This window comes from Harpegnathos saltator, unplaced genomic scaffold, assembly GCF_003227715.2.
Source record: "Harpegnathos saltator strain DR-91 unplaced genomic scaffold, Hsal_v8.6 scaffold370, whole genome shotgun sequence".
NCBI classification, from domain to species: Eukaryota; Metazoa; Arthropoda; class Insecta; order Hymenoptera; family Formicidae; genus Harpegnathos; species Harpegnathos saltator.
In genome coordinates, this window is record NW_020230173.1 from 27,606 (window position 1) to 50,000 (window position 22,395).

Here is a 22,395-nt window from a genome sequence, read left to right on the forward strand (position 1 = left end):
CCTGTTTCTCTGTTGCACATGCAACGTCTTTGTGTTACGCTATCAGTATACTCAGCGCGCGAATGAATGTTTCTTTCAATTAGTCTTTCTACCCTCTCTCTGAATTGGATCCAATTGTGACTGATCCGATTTACGTATGTGTGATCCACTCTTTAATTACTATTGTATTTTTTCTCCCAAGGCTTCTTCCGAAACATGTTATATAAAAATGTAACTTTCAGATTTTCACTGCGCACACAAAACGACGAAAAATGCACCGTGAGAAATAAGTGGTAAGCGAGTTGTCAAATTATAGATTAATGATAAAATTATAGATTAATGCTACTTAATTTATCAAAAAGGGTTGGGGATAATAGCGTTGTTGATGCGATAAAACGGCTTGGAACTGATGATATATATTCTGCGTAGTGAATGGAAAGATGGCTCGTGATGCGATGTTCAATAATTCCAATGAATCTGTCGATCTGACAATGGCGAACCGTCCTCCCTCCTTTCGAGGAGGCATACGCGATATCCGACTGGTATCATTTTTATCGTAATGATGCTCGACCTTTACTGAATCTATGTTGAATGAAGATAAAAGCACGAGAGCGAGTATAATGTGATGCACAATGAAAAGATGATCTTACGATAAGATAAACCATTGGGGAAGCGAGCATTCCGATAAGAGGAAGCATAGTGATGATTTGATTCGACGGAGCAAAGGGAACAAAGAGAGAGACAGACAGACAGATAGACACAGAGAGAGAGAGAGAGAGAGAGAGAGAGAGACAGCGCCGGAGCGAAAATGATTCTTTCACTTTCCCATGCACATTACGGCGTATCATTTCTCTCGGTCCTCGAGCGGAACGAATAAAATGCCATGCCAGTTGGAAAACGACAGTTTATTAGAGGTCTATGCAGGACCATGTGTTTCAGCGCAAGCGTCTCTCTTAGCGATCAATGGAGATGGAAAAAAGTTTACGTCTAATCAAGCAATAGGTGATGATAATGACGAAGAGAATGTGTGTGAGAGTGAGAGAGAGAGAGAGAGAGAGAGAGAGAGAGAGAGAGAGAGAGAGAGAGAGAGAGAGAGAGAGAGAGAGAGAGAGAGAGAGAGAGAGAGAGAGAGAGAGAGAGAGAGAGAGAAAGTCGTATGACAAAATAAAACGTAATGCCGACTGACGCGACAACGTGCGCAACGATAATGACGTCCGCCGACTGTCGGGAAGCTGTTAGAGAGAATCGTGAGTGCGTTGAGAAAAACAGTAGCAACGTAAACTCTGATAAGAAAATAATAGAGAAACCCAAACAAGGAAAAGACGGATTCAAACAAACGAGAAAGACAAAGAGAAGAGCTGTCGATTGTTGTTGTTGTTGGTTGTTTGGTTACGGCAAACGCGAGTATTGTTAAAGGGGGAGAGAGAGAGAGAGAGAGAGAGAGAGAGAGAGAGAGAGAGAGAGAGAGAGAGAGAGAAAGAAAGAGTGAGAGAGAAAATTTCTCTACTTACCCTGGCTTCTGCGGCGAGTATATAACCACGCTCCAGGGCCTTCACGAAGTCGATACTCTTGCCGTCCGTATCCTCGACTAACCTGCCACCTACGGAATCTACCTTCCCGCTATTCACTGCCTCTAACAGACTCGCAATCTCGCCCGTAAAGGGATCTCTGATCACGGTGGTGGACGGATCGATCAGGCCCGAGTTGATCGCATCCGCCAGCGTGAGACGCCTGCGATCTAACACGGAAGTGACTACAAAGGGATCGTGAAAGCCGCCCGTGGTGGGATTGTAGAGACCGAATTGCAGCGCCTCGATGAACGAGACGCCGTTTCGCGGTGTGATCAATAGGCCGATCTCCAGCGCTCGCGATAGGCTGTACAATTTGGACGTGGCCGTGTCCAACACATTGCCCTTCTCCGCGTCCATCATGCCCTTGCGGAAAGCCTCCGGCAACTTTACCAGTTTCCTCTTCTGCGAGTCTTTGATCAACGCCGAATCCGAATCCACGATACCGAGACCGACCGCCTCCTTCAGGATTAATTGCTCATTCGTCACCGGATCCGTAAATTTGCCCGAGTCCAAGGACAGATACGCCTTCTCGATCGCCACATCGAACGCAACAGGCTCCCTCACGAACACGGTGATATCTCCGAAACGCAGGAAACGTGGCTCTCTCTTGCCGCCGCCGCCGCCGCCGCCGCCGCCGATCTTCAGCTCGACGGTGCCCCTAACGGAGGCATCCACGATACCGTCGGCTATCGCGCGCGCCGTCGTCACGAATCGGCCGGTTCTGGAGTCTCGTACTACCGACGTGTTCGGATCGACCAGCTCGTAATTGATCGCTTCTTCCAATGTGCATTCCCGAACGCTTCGATCGCTGGGGCCGGGGCCGGGGCCGGGGCCGGGGCCGGCCTTGGGCCACGCGTCCAAAGGCGTTACATGCGCCGACTGTTGCGCCAGGGGTTTGTCTATCGTCACCAACAGACCTCGTTCCAACGCGACGTCGATATTAAAGGCGCGAGTCGTTTTGGGATCCAGTATCCTGCCGCGGACTACGTCGACCGTGCCGTCCTCAATGCCGGCCAACAGTGACCTGATCTGCCCGGTTGTCGCGTCCTTCAAAGCGGTAGTGTCGGGATCTACGAGGCCGCAGTTGATCGCCTGAAGCAAGTCGTGGTACTCGTTCGAGACGGGATTTGCGAACTTGCCGCTGTCGCCGCGGTAGAGCCGATACTTGACCGCTTCCTCGATCGACAACGGCATTCTCGACGTGACGACGAGACCCTTCTTCGTGGCGTCCAGCAGATTTATAGTCCTATCGAGCTCGCGGATCACGTACGTGCCGCGAATGTCGTCGACGATGCCGGCGGTGATCGCCTCGGCCAGCGGCATGTATTTGCTCGACTTGGTGCACTTGACGATCGACGTCAGAGGATTGATCAGGTCCACCTGGCATGCCTCGGCCAGAGTCAACTTGCGGCCGTTGATCGGGTGCGCGAACCTACCCGTGCCGACGTCGTACATGTTCATCAGTACCGACTCGTACAGGCCGAAGCCCATGCTCTCGATGTCGACGATCAGGCCGAGTTGCAGCGCCACTGACAACGAGACCGGACAACCGGCGCCCGCCGGTTCCTTGAACATGCCGGTGCGTCTGTCTATCACACCGGCACGGCACGTTTCCGCCAACGACAGCAGCCGTTCGCCGCGTTTGTCCCAGTAACACGGCAACGTGGGACTGATGACGCACTTTCTCATCGCCTCGTGCAGCGTCACGGCCCTGCCCGTGCTAGGATCGGTGATCTTGCCAGTGTTGTCGTCATACAGTCCTTGATGAATGGCGCGTTGCACAGACACGGCGGCCCTACTGTCGACGATGAGGCCGGACTCGAAGGCATCTCTCAGAGACACGCTTCTGTTGCCCTTGTTAGAATCTCTGAGGTAACCGGTAACGCCGTCCACACAGCCCAGCCGTATAGCCTCCCTCAGCGTCATCGTTTTCCACACCCAGTTGGATCTACCAGTTGTATCCTTGACGGTGACCGAGTCGGCGTCAATCAGATTGCTCTGAATAGCTTCGAGAACCGTTAGATAAACGCCCGTCTGCGGATCCAGGAACTTGTTGCTCTTGTCGTCGAGGATACCCTTCGAGATCGCCTCGCTGAAGCTCATGGGTCTTCTAGTCTCGAGCAACAGGCCGCGCTCCAGCGCCTCATGAAAGTCCACGGGCGGTCCTCTCGCGTGGCTGACCGTTCCGGTTTTGGGGTCGACTATCGACGTTTTGATGGCCTTGTTGAACGTTATCACGTCGCCGTTAGGATCCCGCACGATCGCGGTCGTTGCGTCGATCACGCCCATCTTGATCGCACGATCGGTAGGAAGTTTCTCCTGCGTGTCAGGCACCGTGAACTGCCCGGTCTTAGGATCGTACAGACCCTTGAACACGGCCTCCGGCAGGGATATCTTGCGTTTTGCCGGCACTATGAAGCCACGATCCAACGCATCGGTCAACGAAAGGGCCGTACCGCTGCTGCTGCTGCTGCTGCTGCTGCTGCTGCTGCTGCCGCCTCTGCCGCCGCCGCCGCCGCCGCCGCCGCCGCTGCTGCTGGTACACGGGTCCACGGCCGTGCCGGTCTTCGCATTGATGAAGCCGTGTTTAATGGCGTCGCCTAGCGATATGATGTCGCTGTTTCGCGGGTCCCTGATCGACGGACCGTCCTTGCTGATAAAGCCCTGCTCGACCGCCTCCTCTAGGGTATAGCTGTTTCTGTCGATGTTAAAAGTGCCGGACTCGGGATCGTAGACCTGAAGTGCCAGAGCCTCCTGCAACGTCCATGGTTTTACGGTGCTCAAGATGTAACCCTTCTCAAAGGCGATGTCCAGCGTCATGGCGTGCGGATACGTCAGCGTACCTCTGACTGGGTCTATCAGTTTGCTCTCTTGCGCCTCGTCCAAGGAGATCACACGGTCTCTCCGGTCGTCTCTCACCACCGTCGTGGCGCCGTCGACATAGCCGACGTCCAACGCCTCCTTCAACGTCAGATCCTCGCCCGTCATGGGATTCAGTACGAAGCCGGTCTTCGGTGAGTAGTATTCCTGGTCGATCGCGTCGATCAGCGAAGGCACGAACGGTGTTGTAATAATTAAGCCTCTATCGAGCGCTACGTCTAAAGGTAAGAGTTCTCCCGCCTTGGTGTCACGCAAACGACCCGTGCCGGGATCCAGCAGGTTCACCGTCAGCGCGTCGTCCAGCGAGACGGATGATCCGGCCTTCGTGTCCTGGACCTCGGTGATGAAAGCGTCGACGACACCCCTGCGGACGCCCTCCTCGATGTCGATCGGCAGTTTGGTCAGTGGATCCTGTATTGTCCCCGCGTCGGCGTCGTACAAGCCCTTCCTGATAACGGCTTCCAGCGAGATCGGCTTGCGAGAGGTAGGCACGATCAGACCCCGCAGGAACGCGGCGGTGATGTCGATTTCCGTCCTCGTCTCCGCGCTGATGACGACGCCCTTGGCAAGATCCACCATGCCGGTCTCCAATGCCTCTGTCAGCGGCACGATCTCGTCGGTGATCGGATTCCTGACGCCGAGCACGTCGGCATCGATGACGCCCGTGTCGATGGCTTCGCTCATGGCCAACGCTTCTCCCGATCTGGGATCCAGAATCGTCCCCGTGACCGGATTGCACACACCGGCGTCGATCGCTTCCTGCAAACTCAACGGCAGCGAATCCCGCCGCGTCGGCCGCTCGGTCTCATCCCGAGCCTCATCGTCGTCCTCCGCCGGTGCCTCCTGCACGATCCATCCCAGACGCACCGCCTCGAAGAACGGTATCTTCTTGCCGGACTTCGGATCGACCATATAGGCGACATTACGGTCCACGAGAGGTCGGCCGATCGCCTCGCGCAGCCGCACGTACGAGTCCGACGACAGGTCCTTGACGAACACTCTGTCAGGATCGAAGACCCCGAGGTTCAAGACCAGATCGTTGAAGCAAGTGACGATACCTGTCTCCGGATCCAAAAATTTCTCCCTCACGGGGTCAAATACGCCGAGCTGCGCGAGTATCTGAGGCGACAGCTCCTTCGTGATCACTACCGAGACCTGTCCGGCGGCGTTTCCCTCCGCGATTTCCTTCATCCTCTCGTCGTCGTCATCGTTCGTCTCTGCCTCGGGCAGAATGTCCTCTCGCCTCTCGCGCGAAGACAGTCGTTTGCAGTCAGGTGCATCCTCGCCAACGGCTACGGCTGCAGCAGCACCAGCAGCGGCACCAGCAACGGCACCAGCAGCACCAGCACCAGCACCAGCACCAGCACCAGCACCAGCACCAGCAGCAGCAGCACCAGCACCAGCACCAGCAGCAGCAACAGCAACAGCAACAGCAGCGGGCTGCTGCTGCGCGTATTCTCCTGGCTGAGGCGATCGTGAGACAGTCACTCCTCCTGCGTCCGCTGTCGAAGATGCCTGCTGCTCCCGCGGCGCCCTTACCTCGGCGCTAGGTATCCCGCTCTCCCGCTGAGAGACAGGCGTCTCAAGCGTGTCGCAAGCGTCGACAGGTCGAACAAGTGACGCGGCGGTTCGACGGGGGGTTCGGACGCTTCGGACGGATGCTTTGGCCGAGGAGATCCTCGCCGCGGGTGAACTTGGTCGCTCCTCCGCGGAAGCGGGTAGTGGCACGCTGCTCGGCTTGGACCCGTTGGCGGCTACTCTACGGCTCGCGATCGCGTCGACCACCGCTCGACCGGCGAGTACTGGCGCGGCGGCGACTACCGCCAGTAGACCGAGCTTCGTCGCTTCCGCTATGCTGATCGGCTGGTCTTTCTGATCGCGCACGGTGTTCATCTTTCCGGTGTCGGGATCGAGCAGACCCTTCTCCACGGCCTCTCTGGTAGTGATGGATTCCTTGGTCCTCACGTTATAGAGAACAGAATCGGGCTCGATCAGACCCACCCTCATCGCTTCCATCAAGTTGTAAGACTCATTGGTCTCGGGATCGTTGAACGTTCCCGTCCTCTCGTCGTAAATCTGCTCGACCGCCTCCAGCACGGTCATGCCGCTGTTGAACTGTCGGGATCTTCCTCCGCCGGTCGATAGATCGCCGCCGCTCTCGGTGACGGTGGCGGCGGTAGTGTCGAGTATCCCCTCCTCAACGGCCCTGTCAATGGGCATCGTGACACCGGTGCGAGGATTTGTGTACATGCCGGTCTCCATGTCCACGAGTCCTCTCTCGACCGCGCGATCGAAGGACATCTTGATGTCCTTCGTAGTGAATTCCTGTTTGCTCTCCGACTCGTCCTTGATGATGCCCCTTCGTCGCGCCTCGTCGATGGCGATAATACCGCCGGTATTGATATCCTGCACCTCCATTGCGCTCCTCAACGCGTAACCCGGCAGTAGCTCGACGGTCTTGGTCGTGATGGTGTGGTACGACGTGACAGTCTCGGTGATGGCGGCTGTCGCCGCGTTCTCGCCGTCGGCCGGCGGTTTGACGATTAGCAGGCCGGACTCGACGGCCTCGGCTATGGGAATCGGAGTCCCGGTGGTGGGATGAAAGAACACGGCGTTGTCCCGGTCGATCAGTCCGGTTTCCAGAGCCTTGGTGATCTCTATACTGTCGGGAGCCACCGGATAGGGCAACGCCATGATAAAGTCCCCGCTTATGGCGTCCTCCAACGGCAGGTGTTCCCCGGTGATCGGGTGACGCACTTCTTTCCTGCTCGTATCTATCAAGCCGCGTTTCAACGCGACGGGGAACGTCATGCCCGCGGGCGGTATATCGGCGGCGTAGGGCCCGGTCGGTTCCTTCAGCTCGAACACCTTGCTCTCTATCGCCTTGACTAGGTTCACGCTGCCGCGCTGAGTCCTCACCAGCGACCTGTCCGCGTCGATCGTGTCGTTCGCGATCGCGGACTGCAGCGTCTCCGTGCGACCGTCAACGGTGAACATCAGGTCGGACAGAGGATCCACGATCTCGCACACTATGGCCTCGTTGAGGGTGAGGTGCGCTCCCGTCTCGGGATGGACAATTTTACCTTCCAACGGCTCCAACAAGCCCTGCCGGTACAAACTGTGCACGGACAGGCTCTTCGCCAAGGGTACCAGTATGTGCGCCTTCTCCGAATCCAGGATACCGCGATCGATGGCCTGCTTGATGCTGAGCACGTCGCCGCGCTGAGGATCCACGATCTGCCCTTGATCGGCGTCGATCCGACTGACGCGTATAGCCTCCGAGAGCGTGATCGGCTCGCCTCTCTCGTTGCACATCTCTCGGGCGAAGGTGTCCGCCGTTTCCACGTCGATCAGACCGCGCTGTAGCGCCTCCTCGACCTTCACTATCCGCTTCCGCATCTTCTGCAGGACAATGGCCCTCGCCTCGCCGCGTTCGGGACTTTGCGACGGAACGGTCCGCGCCTTGCCGATCGTGACCTGATACCTCGGCTCGACCGTCACTCGCGCTCTCGTCTCCGTACCTAAACTCTCACGGCGATCCGGCGAGTCACTGCTGAATTTCGTTGGACTGACATCTCTCGCGCCGCTGCCGCTGCTGCCGCCGTCGCCGTCGCCGTCGTCGTCGCCGCCGCCGCCTCCTCCTCCTCCTCCTCCTCCTCCTCCTCCTCCTCCGGGCGGAGGAGATGTCTCGTCGGGCTCGTCCTCGTGTGCTATGCGTGTAGTTCGCGAGAGGGCAAGGTCCTCGGCTTCATCGGCGTCAGGAGTACTACCGGCACTAGCGCTAGTGAATTCGACGACAACTGGCAGGCTTGCATCCGGCGTTTTTGGCACGATGCCGCGTTCAATCGCGACCTCCCTCGGTACTTTCTTACCGGTCGTCGGGTCTTTCACCATCGTTCTCTGCACCGCTTCCACGGCGGCCGTCGCAGCGGCAAGAGGGGCCCCGAGCACGGACACCACGCCGAATTTCGTCGCATCCAGCAGCGAGATCTTCCTGCGGTCGTCGATCCTGTACTCGCGCGCTTTCAGATCGAGAATACCGCGATTCACGGCATCCGCCATGCCGATGTCCTTGCCCGTAGTTGGATCCTTGACGATCACAGCGGCGGGCGACAGCGTGCCGTCGGAAACGGCGGTCAAGAGGCTCGTCGATTTGCCGGTCTTCGTGGAGATCACCAGAGCCGTCCCCGGGTCGTAAATCACTCCTTGAGTCACCTGCACGGGATCCGGCATCGAGATCTCGTCGGTGGTCTTGATCTCCGTTTGCTCGCCGGAAGGATCGCCGGCACGCGTCAGTTTCACGACGTCCGGCTTACCGGACACCCTCGTGATCTGAAGGAGTCGTTGATTGGCGGCGCTGTCGTTGTCCGCGCTCGTGCCATCTTCCAATATGACCAGGCCGTCCGCGATCGCCTCCTTCATCGAGATCTTTTGCGGATAGCTGTAGTGGCCCGTCGAGTCCAGAATGTTCTTCTCCAAGCTTCGCACCAGCGACACTTTTCTGCCGTTGTTGGGATCGATGACAAAACCGGAATTCGGATTGATGATCTGAAGCTTGACGCATTCCTCGAAGGAGACCAATCTGTCAGTGCCAGGGATTATGAAGAGTCCTGTTGTGGGATCGAAGAGTTTCCTATCGATGGCTTCGGACAGCGCCCAGCCATCCGCGGGCAATTCGAACACCCTCTTGTCGGTGGTGTAAGCACGCTCCTTCTCGGATCTTGCAGTCTCCGCGAGCGACGAGCCAACGGTGGCTGGAATCGACACTGGAATCTTCCCTTCCTTCGTCGCTCCGTCGTGGCACCACAACTTGGACGACTCGGCAGCATCCGCGCGAGTTTCCTCGTACTCGCACTCGGACTCGCACGAGCTCGATTTCGACTTCGATTTCGACGTAATCTCGGAACCGATCCACTCGGCCGCCGACTCGCCGACTCTCGCGACTATCGTGACTGAGTCCTTGATGGCTCGATGGCTCGAGTCTCTCGTAGAAACGGGAACAGGGGCGACGACGTTGCGCACGGCCGTCGATGACGACGGCGCGATCGTCATCGTGACGGAAGACTGCTTCGTCGGCGTGGAAGACGCTCGCGGAGTGATGTCCTTGGTAATGACGGTGGTGACCGTTCCGATCGCCCTCGGCGGTGATCCGCCGTGTGATCTACGATGTGAGAGCACGTCGTCAACGTCCGCCGCCGTGAGAGTGGTGGTGCTGCTGCTGCTGCTTTCGTAACACTTGGCGCGGCGTTCTCGAGACGAGTGCGCCGCCGCCGCCACCGCATCGCCGCTCCGCTCCTCGATAGGCTCGCCGCCGCTGCTCTCGACTCTTATCGTCGCGTCCGCATCCACGTCCGCGACAGTCCGTAACTCGCTGTCTGATGCTCGTCGATCCTTGTCGATCGACACAGGCGCCGCCGCCGCCGCCGCCGCCGCCGCCGCCTCCTCCTCCTCCTCCTCCTCCTCCTCGTAGCTCATCTCGCAGTGATCTCTCGTAGTGACCTCGCCGGCCTCCATCGTCGTGACGTACCTCCTGACGGTCCTCGTCACGGTCTGCGTGGTGACGGCAATGTTCAGCAGGCTGGTGAGCAGTGCGGCACCGTCGGGCGTAATGAGCCCGCGCTTGATCGCTTCCTCCAACGGCACTGTCCTCTTGCTGCGCGGATCCAACAGCTGACCGGATTTAGGATCGAGCAGTCCGAGCAGCACAGCCTCCAACACGCTCACCTCGCGTCCGTTCTCGATGACGCCGATGCCGCGATTCAGCATCTCCGCTACCTCCGGTCTTACGTATCCGCCGCGTTCCTCCGCTTCGCTCAGCGACACGGTCTCGCCCGCGCCGGCGGACAGGTCGATGGTGAAAGTACCGCCGGACTTGGGGCTGATCAGACCTTTCAGCAGAGCCGCGTTCAGGCTTACGTACTCCCCGGAGACCGGATCCTTGAAGCCGTCGATGTCGAAGATGGTCTTCTGCGTCACCGACGTGATGAGGCCCTTCTCTACGGCTCGTGAAATAGGATACTCCACGGCCCCGAGAGTGTCGCGATACGTGCCGTCGTCTCGGATAATGCCGCTGTTCAATGAGTCGGCTAACGTGACCATCTCGCCGGTGCGAGTGTCGACTATGGACTTGACGTTGGCGGAGTCCAAGACGCCGCGGGACATAGCCTCGGCTATCGTCAACTTGCCGCGATGAGTCGGACTGGCGATCATGCCGTTGTCGTCGATGATCTCGAGGTCGCAGCAGTCCTTGAGCGTCATCGGCTTCACGATCAGCTGGCGGCGACGCGCTTCTTTAAACGGCAGCTTCTCCATCGACAGGCCGTGCATGTACCGGCCGCTCTTGGCGTTCAGTATGCCACGCTCGATGGCCTCCGCCACCGTCACCTTGGTGTCGTTGCGCGTGTCTACGACCTCCTTAACGTTCGCGTCGACGATACCCTTGCCGACCGCCTCGTCCAGCGGGTAGGACTCGCCGGTGACGCGGTCGGTGACGCGGCCGGACCGATCGTCCACGAGACCCTGCGCAATCGCGTCGGACAGCGCGACGGCGTTACGACTCACCCGGACGGTCACGTCTACCTTGGTAAGGTAACCGCGCGTGTACGCCTCCTCGATCGAGATTCGCTCGCCGTTCTCGACGACCACCTCGCCCGTGGCCGGGTCCAACAAGCCCTCTCTCATCGCATCGACAACGCTAGTCCCCGTGATTAGGTTGGCGGTGCTCGCATCGTCGGCACGCTCGTCGTTACGGCGTGTCGTCGTGGTGGTTACCTTTACTCGATCCGCGGTGTCGGCACGCTCGGCGTCGCACAGTTCCCGCTGGATCGCCTCGAGGAGCGACAGCACCCGCCGCCCTCGTCGTCCACCCTCCTTGTCGTCGTCGTTCACCCCGCAGGGACCTAACAGCCGGTTGGCCAACGCCGCATCAACCAGACCGGCGCGCGCCGCCTCCTCGATCGTCATACTCGACGACGAAGACCTGCCGTTGTTGGACGTCACTATCCTACCGTTCCTAACGTCGAGGATCCGCCGCCGGATCGCCTCGCCTACGGTCAACATCTCGCCGCTGCTCGGATCTACGATACCCCTAACGTCAATCACGTTCTCCGCGTCGACAACTCCGTCGTCCTCCTCCTCGGCGGATGGTGTCACCCTCGGTGCTGGTACTATCATCCGCCTAACACCACCATCTCGCTCGTTACTGCTAAACTGCAATCCGCCGCTGCCGCTGCCGCTGCCGCCGCTGCCGCCGCCGCCGCCGCCGCCGCCGCCGCCGCCGCCGCCGCCGTTGGAGGAAAAAGAGGAGGAGGAGATGGTGTGGTGATTCGTGGTTTCGGTCTCGTGCGAGCGCTTGAGGACACCGCCGGCGACGATGTCGATGGCCGCCGATGCCGGTGAAACGGCACTCGCAGGACTCGTGGACTCGTGGCCATTAGGACGATACGCGGCGGCCTGCTCCGCGCTGTAACTTCGCCTCGAGGTATCGCTCGAAAACGTTGTCTCGGTGGACTCGTGTCGCTCCGAAGTATATCTACGACAATGGCCACCGTCGAGAGACGTGAGATTCACGCGGTTCCCTTTATTATTCCCCAAACAGTTCCACCAAACTTCTTTCCACGCGCGCGCGCTTGTCGTAAAATGTGTGTTAAAATTTTTAAAGGAAAAAAACGGAAGAGAGGCAGAGGAGACAAGGAAGAAAAAAAACAGGCGAAAAGTGAAAAGTATACAGACGCAAAAGGTTTTTCACTGCAGGCATACTCACTGCGACTGAGTGTAGTGTGTGGTTGTGGAGGTATAACGCTCCTCGCTAGTGGTGCTTTCGTAGATGTTGAACTCTGTGCGGAACGTCCGCAGTGGCCTTTGTTCTTGAAGAACACGCTGAAAGTAGACATTTCGCGGTTAGCAGCAGCATACATTTCTTTGTCTGTTTGCGCGTTCTACGACAAATGTTATGCACTTAATCCTACGTTGTTTCAAAACGTGTCTGATACACAATCGACTTGTTGTCGAATGTATACCGGAATATAGATCAGAACACACACAATCACCGATTCTTCGATAAAATATTCAGTCGGGGGAGGGGGGGGGGAGAAAATTACAGAAAATTAACACTCCCAATAGATTCACAATTCACAACGATCGCGTCATGAATTTCCGTCGAAATGACCGTTTCCTCGCGAGTTTTCGCGATCAATTCCAAATCTATGTCGCGTGCTGAAACCTCGCGTTGTCCGAGATGTCACCACAATGCGAAATTCTTTAATTCCTCAATCGGATTGACGTCCACGTCACCCACGCTATAACCGCCCGCCACATAATCTCACATAAATTTAAGCGAGTCACCCCTTCTCCCGGCGAGATGCACAAGTTTGCACGACGTTTAAACTGGCGTATAATTGGACCACGTGCGCCGCCGCGTAAGCCGTCTTTCAGCCGAGACGGGGCTCTCTTTAAATATAACTAGCGCGCTCACTGATCACCCGCGCCGCCGCCGCCCGTGTCGCATACGCATGTTACCGATTCTTACGCAAAAGTCTCACTCGCTCGCTCGCTCGCTCTCTCGCTCTCTCTCTCTCTCTCTCTCTCTCTCTCTCTCTCTCTCTCTCTCTCTCTCTCTCTCTCTCTCTCGCTCTCTCTCTCTCTCTCTCTCGCTCTCTCTCTCGCTCTCTCTCTTGCTGCGAGACATGTGCGATTATGTACATCAAAAGCCTAGCCTCTTTAATTGCCTAATACCGTGAAAGCCGTGGCAGCGCGGCCGTCAACGCGCGAGACACGCGTAATTTCGGATGCGATACCTCGCGAGCCGGCCTTGCCGGCCGAGGACGTAGGTGTCCAGGAAAGGACTACGTCATTACGGCCGCTTATGTCATCGCGCGCGGATACGGGACGGTATAATTGGTAAATGACCTTCCATTCCTCATCGTCAATTTCACCGTAAACTCGAGCTACGACGAGACAGTCGTAACGACGTAGACGACACGGAACAAAGTCTCGATAGAAGAAATTCGCTCGTGCGTGAGAATAAGTCGTCGTGAAGAAAAACGGCGCAGAATCATTTTTCGCGGCCACGCTCCGCGAGAGCGTGGCCGCGAAGAATTCAACGCTCGCGGAATGCGAACGCATATTAGCGATAAAAGCGATCGAGCTGACGAACGCGAATCGTAAAATCCACGACAGTGTATTAATACGACGTCGATTACGACACGTCCGTGGAGGAAAAACCCTGACCGATTTTTGCTACCTGCGTCGTATTAATCCGTCGATTTACGGACGAATCGTACCTGATTAATACGACGCGACAGTATCGATCGTAGCACGTCGTACAATTGCGCACCTGTTACGCACCGGTTACGAGATAGTGTGCAACTATAAAGTATTTTCACTTTCATTTTTATAAAGCGTTTTAATTTTGCTTGTGTAATGCGGTGTGTGTGTACGCGTGAGCGCGCGCATCCAACGAGAGTATAATCGACGAGTCGTTCAACTCGTCCACGACGGCGTGCACGATATATTTTGGGATGTTATTGTCGGACAATTTCGTCGCATCGCAGCTAAAGTATGTGCGATGCATGTAATGAGACTTTAACGTAAGCGCGATCTCGAAGAAACACCTCGAGCCGCTCGAGTATATCGACCGGTGTGCCTGCTTCTGGGTCACTCCGTGCACATGTTAAAATAAGAATCCACCGCGATTGGTCACGTTCCTCTACACAGGGAAGTTGTCTCTTGTCGGACACCGCGGGACAATTGGGACGACGCGTATTACGTCGCTACGGTACATGTCTCTATTTTCTGGCGCTTGGTGTAACGCACAAGTAAAGCGTCGCGAAAATCGATACTATTCTAACGATACTCAACGGTCCCAACAGTGCCAATAAGGCACCCCGGTGAGTAGCTGGCACGAAATACGTAGTTTACCCTGCGGATTCGACATAATCAATCGCGCCGTACGCCGTACGCCGTACATCGGCGAATAGCCGATAAGAGTAATCAGCAATGACTGAGTCGAACGTCAAGGAAGACTTTAACAAGTGTGTCGCGTACATCATACGCGGAGAAAATTGAGTTTAAACTTTGCCGGAATACGCAAGTTCCGCAAGTTCACGCGTGGGAATAGCGTGGGAAGAGCAATGTCTCTCGTGTTATCTCAAGACGAGACGCTGTACAATGAAATCGAAAAATCTCAAAATAACGCGTCAAGCGGCGCGCGTATGTGCTCACGCAAGAATGTGTTGAAGAAAATATTTCATACTCGAGAAAAATTACGAGAGAATTCGCGACTGACTACCGATCGCGTTCCCTTCGGAAGCCACAAGCGAAGAATAATCGCGTGTCATGCTCCACTGTTTTGGCATATGTTTTACTCTACTCGACTCTGAAATGTTGATATTATACGTATGACAATCAAGAAGCGCGCGCATATATCAGGGAGTTCGTAAATAATAAATTAGCCGCCAACTATTCACCTGTGAATTTTTTCCGATTGTCTCACGATCAGCGCGAAATAGCGAAAGCTGTCGCGATTGTTGCGCATCCGACACATACGCGAGTCGCTCGACATTTTATGGCCGTTCCATGAATGACACAAGTAAATCCCTACTCTCATAACTAGCGTCTGATGAGGGATAATTTCGCCGATTAATCAGCCGCAACCGCAACCGCAACCGCAATCGCGCACGTCCGCAGCTCTCCGATTTCACTCGCGCGCGCGCGCGCGACAAGACCCGTGTGTGCATCACCGTGGGACGAGTGTGCATCCAACATTAAGAAGCATTCGTAGACGGCACGCGATAATGTGCACTCGTGGCCGCTGTATGTATCATATTCGTACCTTTCGCACGATCATGATCGCTCACATCGGAGAATCTGCCGCGTGTTTCTGCCGCGCTCACGACGACGATGACGACGACGACGACGACGACGACGACGACGACGACGTCGACGAATTTTAATTGCTCGTACGACCGGCAAGCATGCTTGACCTGCTCTGGACAGTCAATCGCGACGCAGCCGACGGTCTCTCACTGCGACGACGCGTCTTTCTCGATGACACCGATGGCATCGAAGAGGAGACGCGAATAGTGACGGCGGCGACGGCGGCGGAGGTGGCGGCGGAGGCGGCGGCGGCGGCGGCGGCGGCGGCGGAGGTAGCAGTGACGCCACCGCCCGCCGCCGCCACCGTCGCGACGTTCCTTCAGTAGCGCGTTTAGATGTGGGCGCATTGGCGCACGTTGCTCAAGATTCCCCACGCCTTCAGAATTGTGCCAAATTAATCGCATTCATCGCCTTGAAAAAAGAAGTTGATCTTGGTCGATTCGATTTAACATTCCACGTGTGCAAAATGTTTCTCCCCCCCCCCCCCGACTCTTTCACTCTCTTTCCGGCGTTACACAAACGACGCGCACCATTTCCATTTTCGAAAGAAATTGTACTTAACAGCCTTATTAATTTGATAGCCGGGGGGATGATCCGGGTGAAAAATGATAAAATGACAATGCTTGTATCGAGTCACGTATTTTCAAAGTCAAACAAGCTCATCGAGTAAATCGCGCGAAATTTTTGTCGCTCGACCAGCCGGATATCGAGAGGATACAAGTGAATCGAAGATGCATGCTCGCTTCTCCATTAAAAAATTACCGATCGTCTACTACATGATCGTCCTTGTTTTATCAATGTATACGATATGATTCTCATTGCGTCAATTGGGATTTTCAATTCGATCCTTCACATACACGAGATTAATAAAATAAAAGAACGCGATGAATGTAAATATACAAATCTGACCCCTCCAGACGTGTACATGTCTCCTTTTTGGCTCAAATTGGCCCAAATGCTCTGGCGCACGATACCGCGGTCACAATGAAATTTGATAATTAACCGTAACATACGTTGGCTAGGGGGCCTCAACAGGTGTGAACGCGCCACTGCCCGTTTGTGTTCTACCGCGTTCGCGCCGACACGTTGATTGCCGGCCCTTATCGATCTCGGCGGCACCGGCACCGGCACCGGCACCAGCGCGGGCGCGGGCGCGGGCGCGGTAACACCGCGCGGCACGAGAACGGGAGAAACGAAAAACCGGCGGCCGCTGCTGCGAATCGAGTGAAAGTCGGTCGCGTGTCGTAGATTGGTGATGTTTGGCGCTCACGATAAAGTAGCCTTGATTAGTATTAGCCGGCGTGACGAGCGTGACAGCGAGAGTACGACAATTGGATACGAACACGCGCGAACTCGATCATCGGTCGCGATTAAAAGAGAGAAAAAAAAAAGAAAACAACAAAGCAAAAAGGAAAAAGAAGAGAAAAGATGTATATGTTCCATCAGCCGTTTCCGGTACGATTCCTCTCCCGCCCGCCCTCCCCTTGCCGTCGAGATATGCGACGGTGCGCCACAGCACCGAGAAAAATATTTCTCGGCTATTTCTGATGTCGTCGTCATTCGTCGAATATAATTATATGGCTGTGTGGAGATGTGGACACACAGGTTTTTTCTCTCTCTCTCTCTCTCTCTCTCTCTCTCTCTCTCTCTCTCTCTCTCTCTCTCAGTTTTTCTTTTTTTCTTCACGAGAGCGCTCGTTGATATTCATTCCTCTCTACTCATTAATTTCAGATTGTCATTCGCGGTCGCACAACATCTACTACGTCGCGGAAAGTTTCGATCGGTCCGTCTTAGACCTCGAGACCTCTCACTTTTCATTGACGCTGACAAAAATTACTTCCCCGTTCAAATGTAATAAATTTACAAATATGTGTATCTGGCATCTGGGCCGTTGTGACCAGTGTCGCGGTTGTGACACGTATCCTCGGCATTTTTATTGTCTTGATATCTTTAAATACGAATATTTAAATCTTCAATATACAATACAACACTGTACTTATTTATGCGATGCATGTTGTTATTATTCTATAGTGAAAGTACAAATATTCATACTCTAGATTAAAACAACAAAATGCTCCAGAGTTGGGTGAGTTTGAGTGTCTCGGAGTGTCTCACATTGGTAAGTACTTCTACCTTAATGCGACGAGCAGCATACAAAAATGAAGTAAATAAACGAACATCGTCGTACGGTCCGAATGTCGTGTCTCTTATTATTGTTTTCGGTAATTAGCAATCGGTTAAATGCAACACCGGCATCCACATCCGTGCACAATCTTATACGACGCCGAATAGATAACCTTCACACCGCGGCGATGTTCTCGCGTGACGGTTCTGACTCGTCGTTTGAATCGAGCGACTCAAGCCAAGCATCGCTTGAGAATCCAAGTGTTACGATCCATGGATCATCGCGAATGAAGGAATTCACTCCGAGGAACGGATTCCCGAAATGTATCGATCGGCAATGCAAATTGCAGACCTTCACGGAATTACTGCGGTCACGGCCGCAGCACACGCCGCAGCGCGGAGAAGGTTAAATCTAACGCGAAATACCAGCCTGTCTACATTGCCCGTCGACTTGTAGCTCTCTTTCATCACTTCTCTTCCAATTATTCTCATTAACTAGTTTATACTTTTGTCACTATGGTAGTATAGCGACAAAGTACGTACAAGTACGCCGGATTCTATCTATTCCACTGGTATACACTGGCCTTTTTGTGGAATGCAGCAATCCATCGAAACGCAACCGATGGAATAGGAATGGATAGTGCGAAAACTTGTTCTTGGAACATTCCCAGCAACCGAGAGTTCTCTCGCTAGACATTTGCTGCGTTCCGTATTGCATTCGAACCAAGTGTTCAAATCAATCAACAAAACGGAAAATCCAGTACACCTCCGACAAATAAAAACTCAGTTCGTCAGTCGTTTTTTCTGTTCGTAATAATATCGCGAAACGCGTTTCAATCTTTCTCTCCTGAAAAAAAACTAAGATATAATTCATTAAAGCTATTTTAGAACAATATCGAATCGCACTCACCTGCAATGAAGTGTCTTCAGGATGGAGTAACGCCAGCTGTCTGACCCGTTCCTCAAGCAGATTCACGAGGGTTGTGTATCTTCGGTTCAGCGTATCTAGATCGCGAGCAACATTATCGACCGTAATAACGGAATCTCTTCGCGGCCTCTTCACCGACGCGTCCAACGACGGGCAGATATCTTCCAATTGTTCTTTGAACGTTCTGAGCCTTTGTCCATAGATCTATGGGGTTCCGCCGGTTAGTCCGTTATGGTTAGTGCAATTTTAGATCGGTGTGTGTGTGTGTGTGTGTGTGTGTGTGTATGCGTATGCCAATTACCGTTAGCCTTCCGAAAGCGACAGCGAGAGACGCAGGCGTTGCGATCGGAGCCGCGCACGACGACACGATCGCGCTTGCGACTTGCGATTCGCAACTTTGACAACCCAATGTGGTAATACTTCCGATAGATACAAAGTAGTTGCGTTAACAGAGTAGTCGAGGTACATGTTTACATTAGCACGTAAACATAAACGATCGGAGAGGTTCGGAATAATTTTGGTTATTACATCACCGAAGTCGCGACGCTCAGGCACGAGGGATGAAGGGATTTTTCGCGCTACAGGATAAAGCATGAGCGGCGATAAATCAAATTAAATCGCGCTGCAAATAATTACGATCGAGAAAGCAGGATGAGGGGGCGAGGAGAGGAGGAGCTGCCTCGAATACGCGAGCGGTATTCGTTACATGACGTGATCTCTCCCCGGCTGCGAGAGTTAATCTTCCCCTGCGTATTAATCGGGTCCAAAGGTATTCACCTACCTCGCCGGCTGCACACATGCTACATTATACCTCACTGGGTTATCTCATAGATCCAGAGGTCGTATAAGTGAAAGAATTTCATATTGCTAGAAGCACCTGAAGCAGCGTATGCGCGGCTAGTTTTCTTGGGGAAAAAGAAAAGAAAAAAAAAAAGAAAAAAAAGAAAAACACAAAATCTAAGTCGGTCGCTAAATCAAAGTGGTACAGCTCCATTCAAACGTGCTTCTGATGTAATTCGAGAGTTAATCGCGAGAGACTGAATGATTAAGAGGAGAAAGTCCAGCGATGTTACAGATGGTGTGCGCGCGCTCCTCCAGTCGTATCGTCTCACATCGTGGGGTATTACATAAGTGGGCATATTTAACAAATGACCATAAATGAATAAACGATGCGCGCCGCTTCAGCGTAGTCCGAGAGAGAGCCCGACACGCAGATAGAAGGATGAGATATATATTCCTCAGCAGGTAGGTATCGCACATGACGAGCCGCCGAGAGAAGACGTTGGAACCAAATGGCGGCCGAGTTGCTCGGAGACTGTGAAGAAACCAATCATGGTCCATGGTGCACGTACCATCCGCAGTACGAGACGCGTCTCTCGCTCGCGCAACTGCCTCGCTGCTCGACCACCTTCGCCCGCTAACAGCTGAGAAAAGCTCGACGATCTCCGCTAAACGAACGCTAAACGATGAAAAATTCGGCGCACAGTGCCGAACTAGTGCGCTAGTGCGCTTGCGTACGGTACATAATAAATGTGACGACCTGTATGTACGTTTGTATGTTGTATGTACAGACACACGCAAAACTCCATTCATGCAAGCATTCACACCGTAAGCTATAAAGGCTACCTATGAGGCTCACTGGCTCACTGGCGAAAATAAAGACTATAATAAAGACTATATCCGCTTTCGCTCTTACCTTCCCCTCGCGGATCAATCTGCCGCCCGTGATGTTCACTGCCTCGATCGCCGGCGCACGATCCAGCACCTTGCTCAGCAAGTTCTGCAAACATCACGAGAGAAAGAGAGAAATCATCACGTCATCGTCATCATCATCATCATCATCATCATCATCATCATCATCATCATCATCATCATCATCATCATGAGAAATCCTCACGACACTTTGTTAACTCGGTGGTGCACAGACGACTAAAGTGTCTGAAGAATCGCTCGAACCGCGTGTTCACCTTGGTGTTCTCCAGCTCCAATTTCCCGTAGGATTCGTCGACAAAGTCCACCTCGTTCTGATACGAAGTGCTGTACTGCTGCGCCAATCCGTAGGCCGTCTCGGCGCTGCGCAGTCTGTCCACCAGTTGTCCGCAAACGTTCGTCCACCGGGCGTTCAATTTATTAACCTCGGCATCCAATCGGTCCATGTCGCCATGCGGACCGCGGTGATTCGGTCGCGATTTCTCGACGAGACGCCTGGCGTTGTGCGCGTCGTCGTTCAGCTGGTCCACCGACACCTGCTGCTGGGCGATAGCGTTCTGCAGCACCATCAGGTCCTCCAACACCACCTGCAGGCCTTTCACGTCAGACGGCAGCTCACCGAAGGAGGCCAACTTGATCTCGAATTCGGATATGGCTGCTGTGTTCTCCTCGAGGCCAGACAACACTATCTCGACGCACTTGAGCCGCTCGATGTACAAGCTGCTCAAGTTCCACAGGTGGTTCCACTTGGACGTTATGTTGTCGAGTTTGTTCCTCATCGCCGGCGTCTTCAAGGTAATACCACGGAACGTTTGCTGCATCTGCTCCATTTCCGGTGCCAGGCCCTGCAGATTTTGCTCGTAGTCTTTGTGCTGCAGCACCAAATGCTCCAGACTGTCAAGGTCGCGCGGTAAAGGCGCAGCTATGCGTGCGTTCAGCACTCTCTCGGCCTCGTCGAGAACCTGTTGCAACGTGGAAGCCTGCTCGTTGAAAATACGCCCGGCGTTCTTCGATTCTTCTTCCGCTCTGGCACGCTTTTCAAAGTCGTCGAACAGCCGGTTCACGTCCGCCATTTCTCGCTTCAGTCTTCTCAGCTGCGGATCCGCCGGGTCTCCCTCGGACAGCAGCTTATCCGCGTCCTCGTTCAACGCCTTTCGAATAGCCGTACGTTGATCCTGTCCCATGGCCAAAAACTGTGGCAAGTCCCAACCTTTAACCACTTTGATGGTAGCGAATATCATATTCTGTCGGAGTCGCAGCTGCTTCCGTTGCCATAGAGCGACGCTTCTGTCATACTGTCGTCGCAGTCTCTCAGCAGCGTCAAGCGCTTCCTTATCGGGCGGCTGCAGGGCGAAGCAAACACCTGGCACGGGGGTCTCCGTACCTTGTGTATTCTTTACGCGCCACTTGACCCTGCCGGAATTATCGTACACCGTGCACTGTTCCCCTTTCTCGATGGACATCTGGAAAGATGATAAGTAAGTGAAAAGTAATACATGTAGGTACATGGTGGATATATACTTGCATATATATTTCTGTTCTATATCATACCAAGTGTCTGTTAAAAATGTTTAGGGCCGAAGATTACAAAGGAAAAATAAAAGTAAACAGAAGAGTACGGGTATGAAAACGAAGTATGAACGATGTATGCAAAGCAGGAGAATTTTGAATAAACGATGAATGAAATATTAATAAATAAGTAATAATAAAAATAATAAATTAATAAATAAGTAATATATAAATAATGAAATAAGATAAAATACATGAAGATAAATGAAGATCAAGAACAGACACATTCTCGAAATGGTATTACTACTACTCACATTGACTTGCTTGTAACTGCAGATGCAGGTCACTTGTAACGGTCGCATAACCGGCTGTTTACGTTGCTTCATGGGAACAACGTCCTTCGCTCTCTCCGCTAATCTCTGTACGTGATCACCGTAATTATTAAGCTCCTCGCGCAATTCCTGCATGCCCTTCAAGAGACGCTCTCCCTCGTCCAACGAAAAGTCAGACTGCGAGTAGACGGTGTTCAGTGTCTCGTCCCGTTTGGAGATCCACTGCTCGGCTTGTTGAATGTCTTTGAAGAATTGTTGGTTCTGCGCGGCATGTTTCAGATGCACCTCGAGGCAGAGAGTAAGCTGGAGCAGCCAAGCCCACTGGCTCTGCATCGCGGACATGTAGGCTTCGATGGTCTTGGCCGCAGGATGATGCTGAAGGACCAGCGCCTCGCCGCGATCTTGCACCGCCGAGAACTGTATCTCGCGCTTCTCCAAATCGCTCATTAATGACTGCAAAGAAATAATAATAATTGCGGAGGCTAAC

At 53.9% G+C, this 22,395-nt stretch overlaps 1 protein-coding gene across 24 annotated transcripts in view; it reads right to left on the reverse strand.

Annotated features, from left to right (window-relative positions):
* The window catches only part of shot (dystonin-like protein short stop), an 83,066-nt gene that overhangs the window by 25,393 nt on the left and 35,278 nt on the right, over positions 1-22,395 (reverse strand). For 19 of the 24 annotated variants that reach the window (XM_025300511.1, XM_025300496.1, XM_025300504.1 and 16 more), the window contains 6 exons: positions 21,891-22,361; positions 20,325-21,530; positions 20,054-20,137; positions 18,340-18,561; positions 12,193-12,308; positions 1,491-11,961 (listed from right to left, as the gene is read on the reverse strand). In XM_025300511.1, coding sequence (XP_025156296.1) covers positions 1,491-11,961; positions 12,193-12,308; positions 18,340-18,561; positions 20,054-20,137; positions 20,325-21,530; positions 21,891-22,361 — 12,570 coding nt within the window. Of the gene's footprint in view, positions 1-1,490; positions 11,962-12,192; positions 12,309-14,896; positions 14,976-15,261; positions 15,527-18,339; positions 18,562-20,053; positions 20,138-20,324; positions 21,531-21,890; positions 22,362-22,395 lie in introns of those variants that run through there. The other 5 variants (XM_025300516.1, XM_025300515.1, XM_025300517.1 and 2 more) reach the window with 3 other exon arrangements.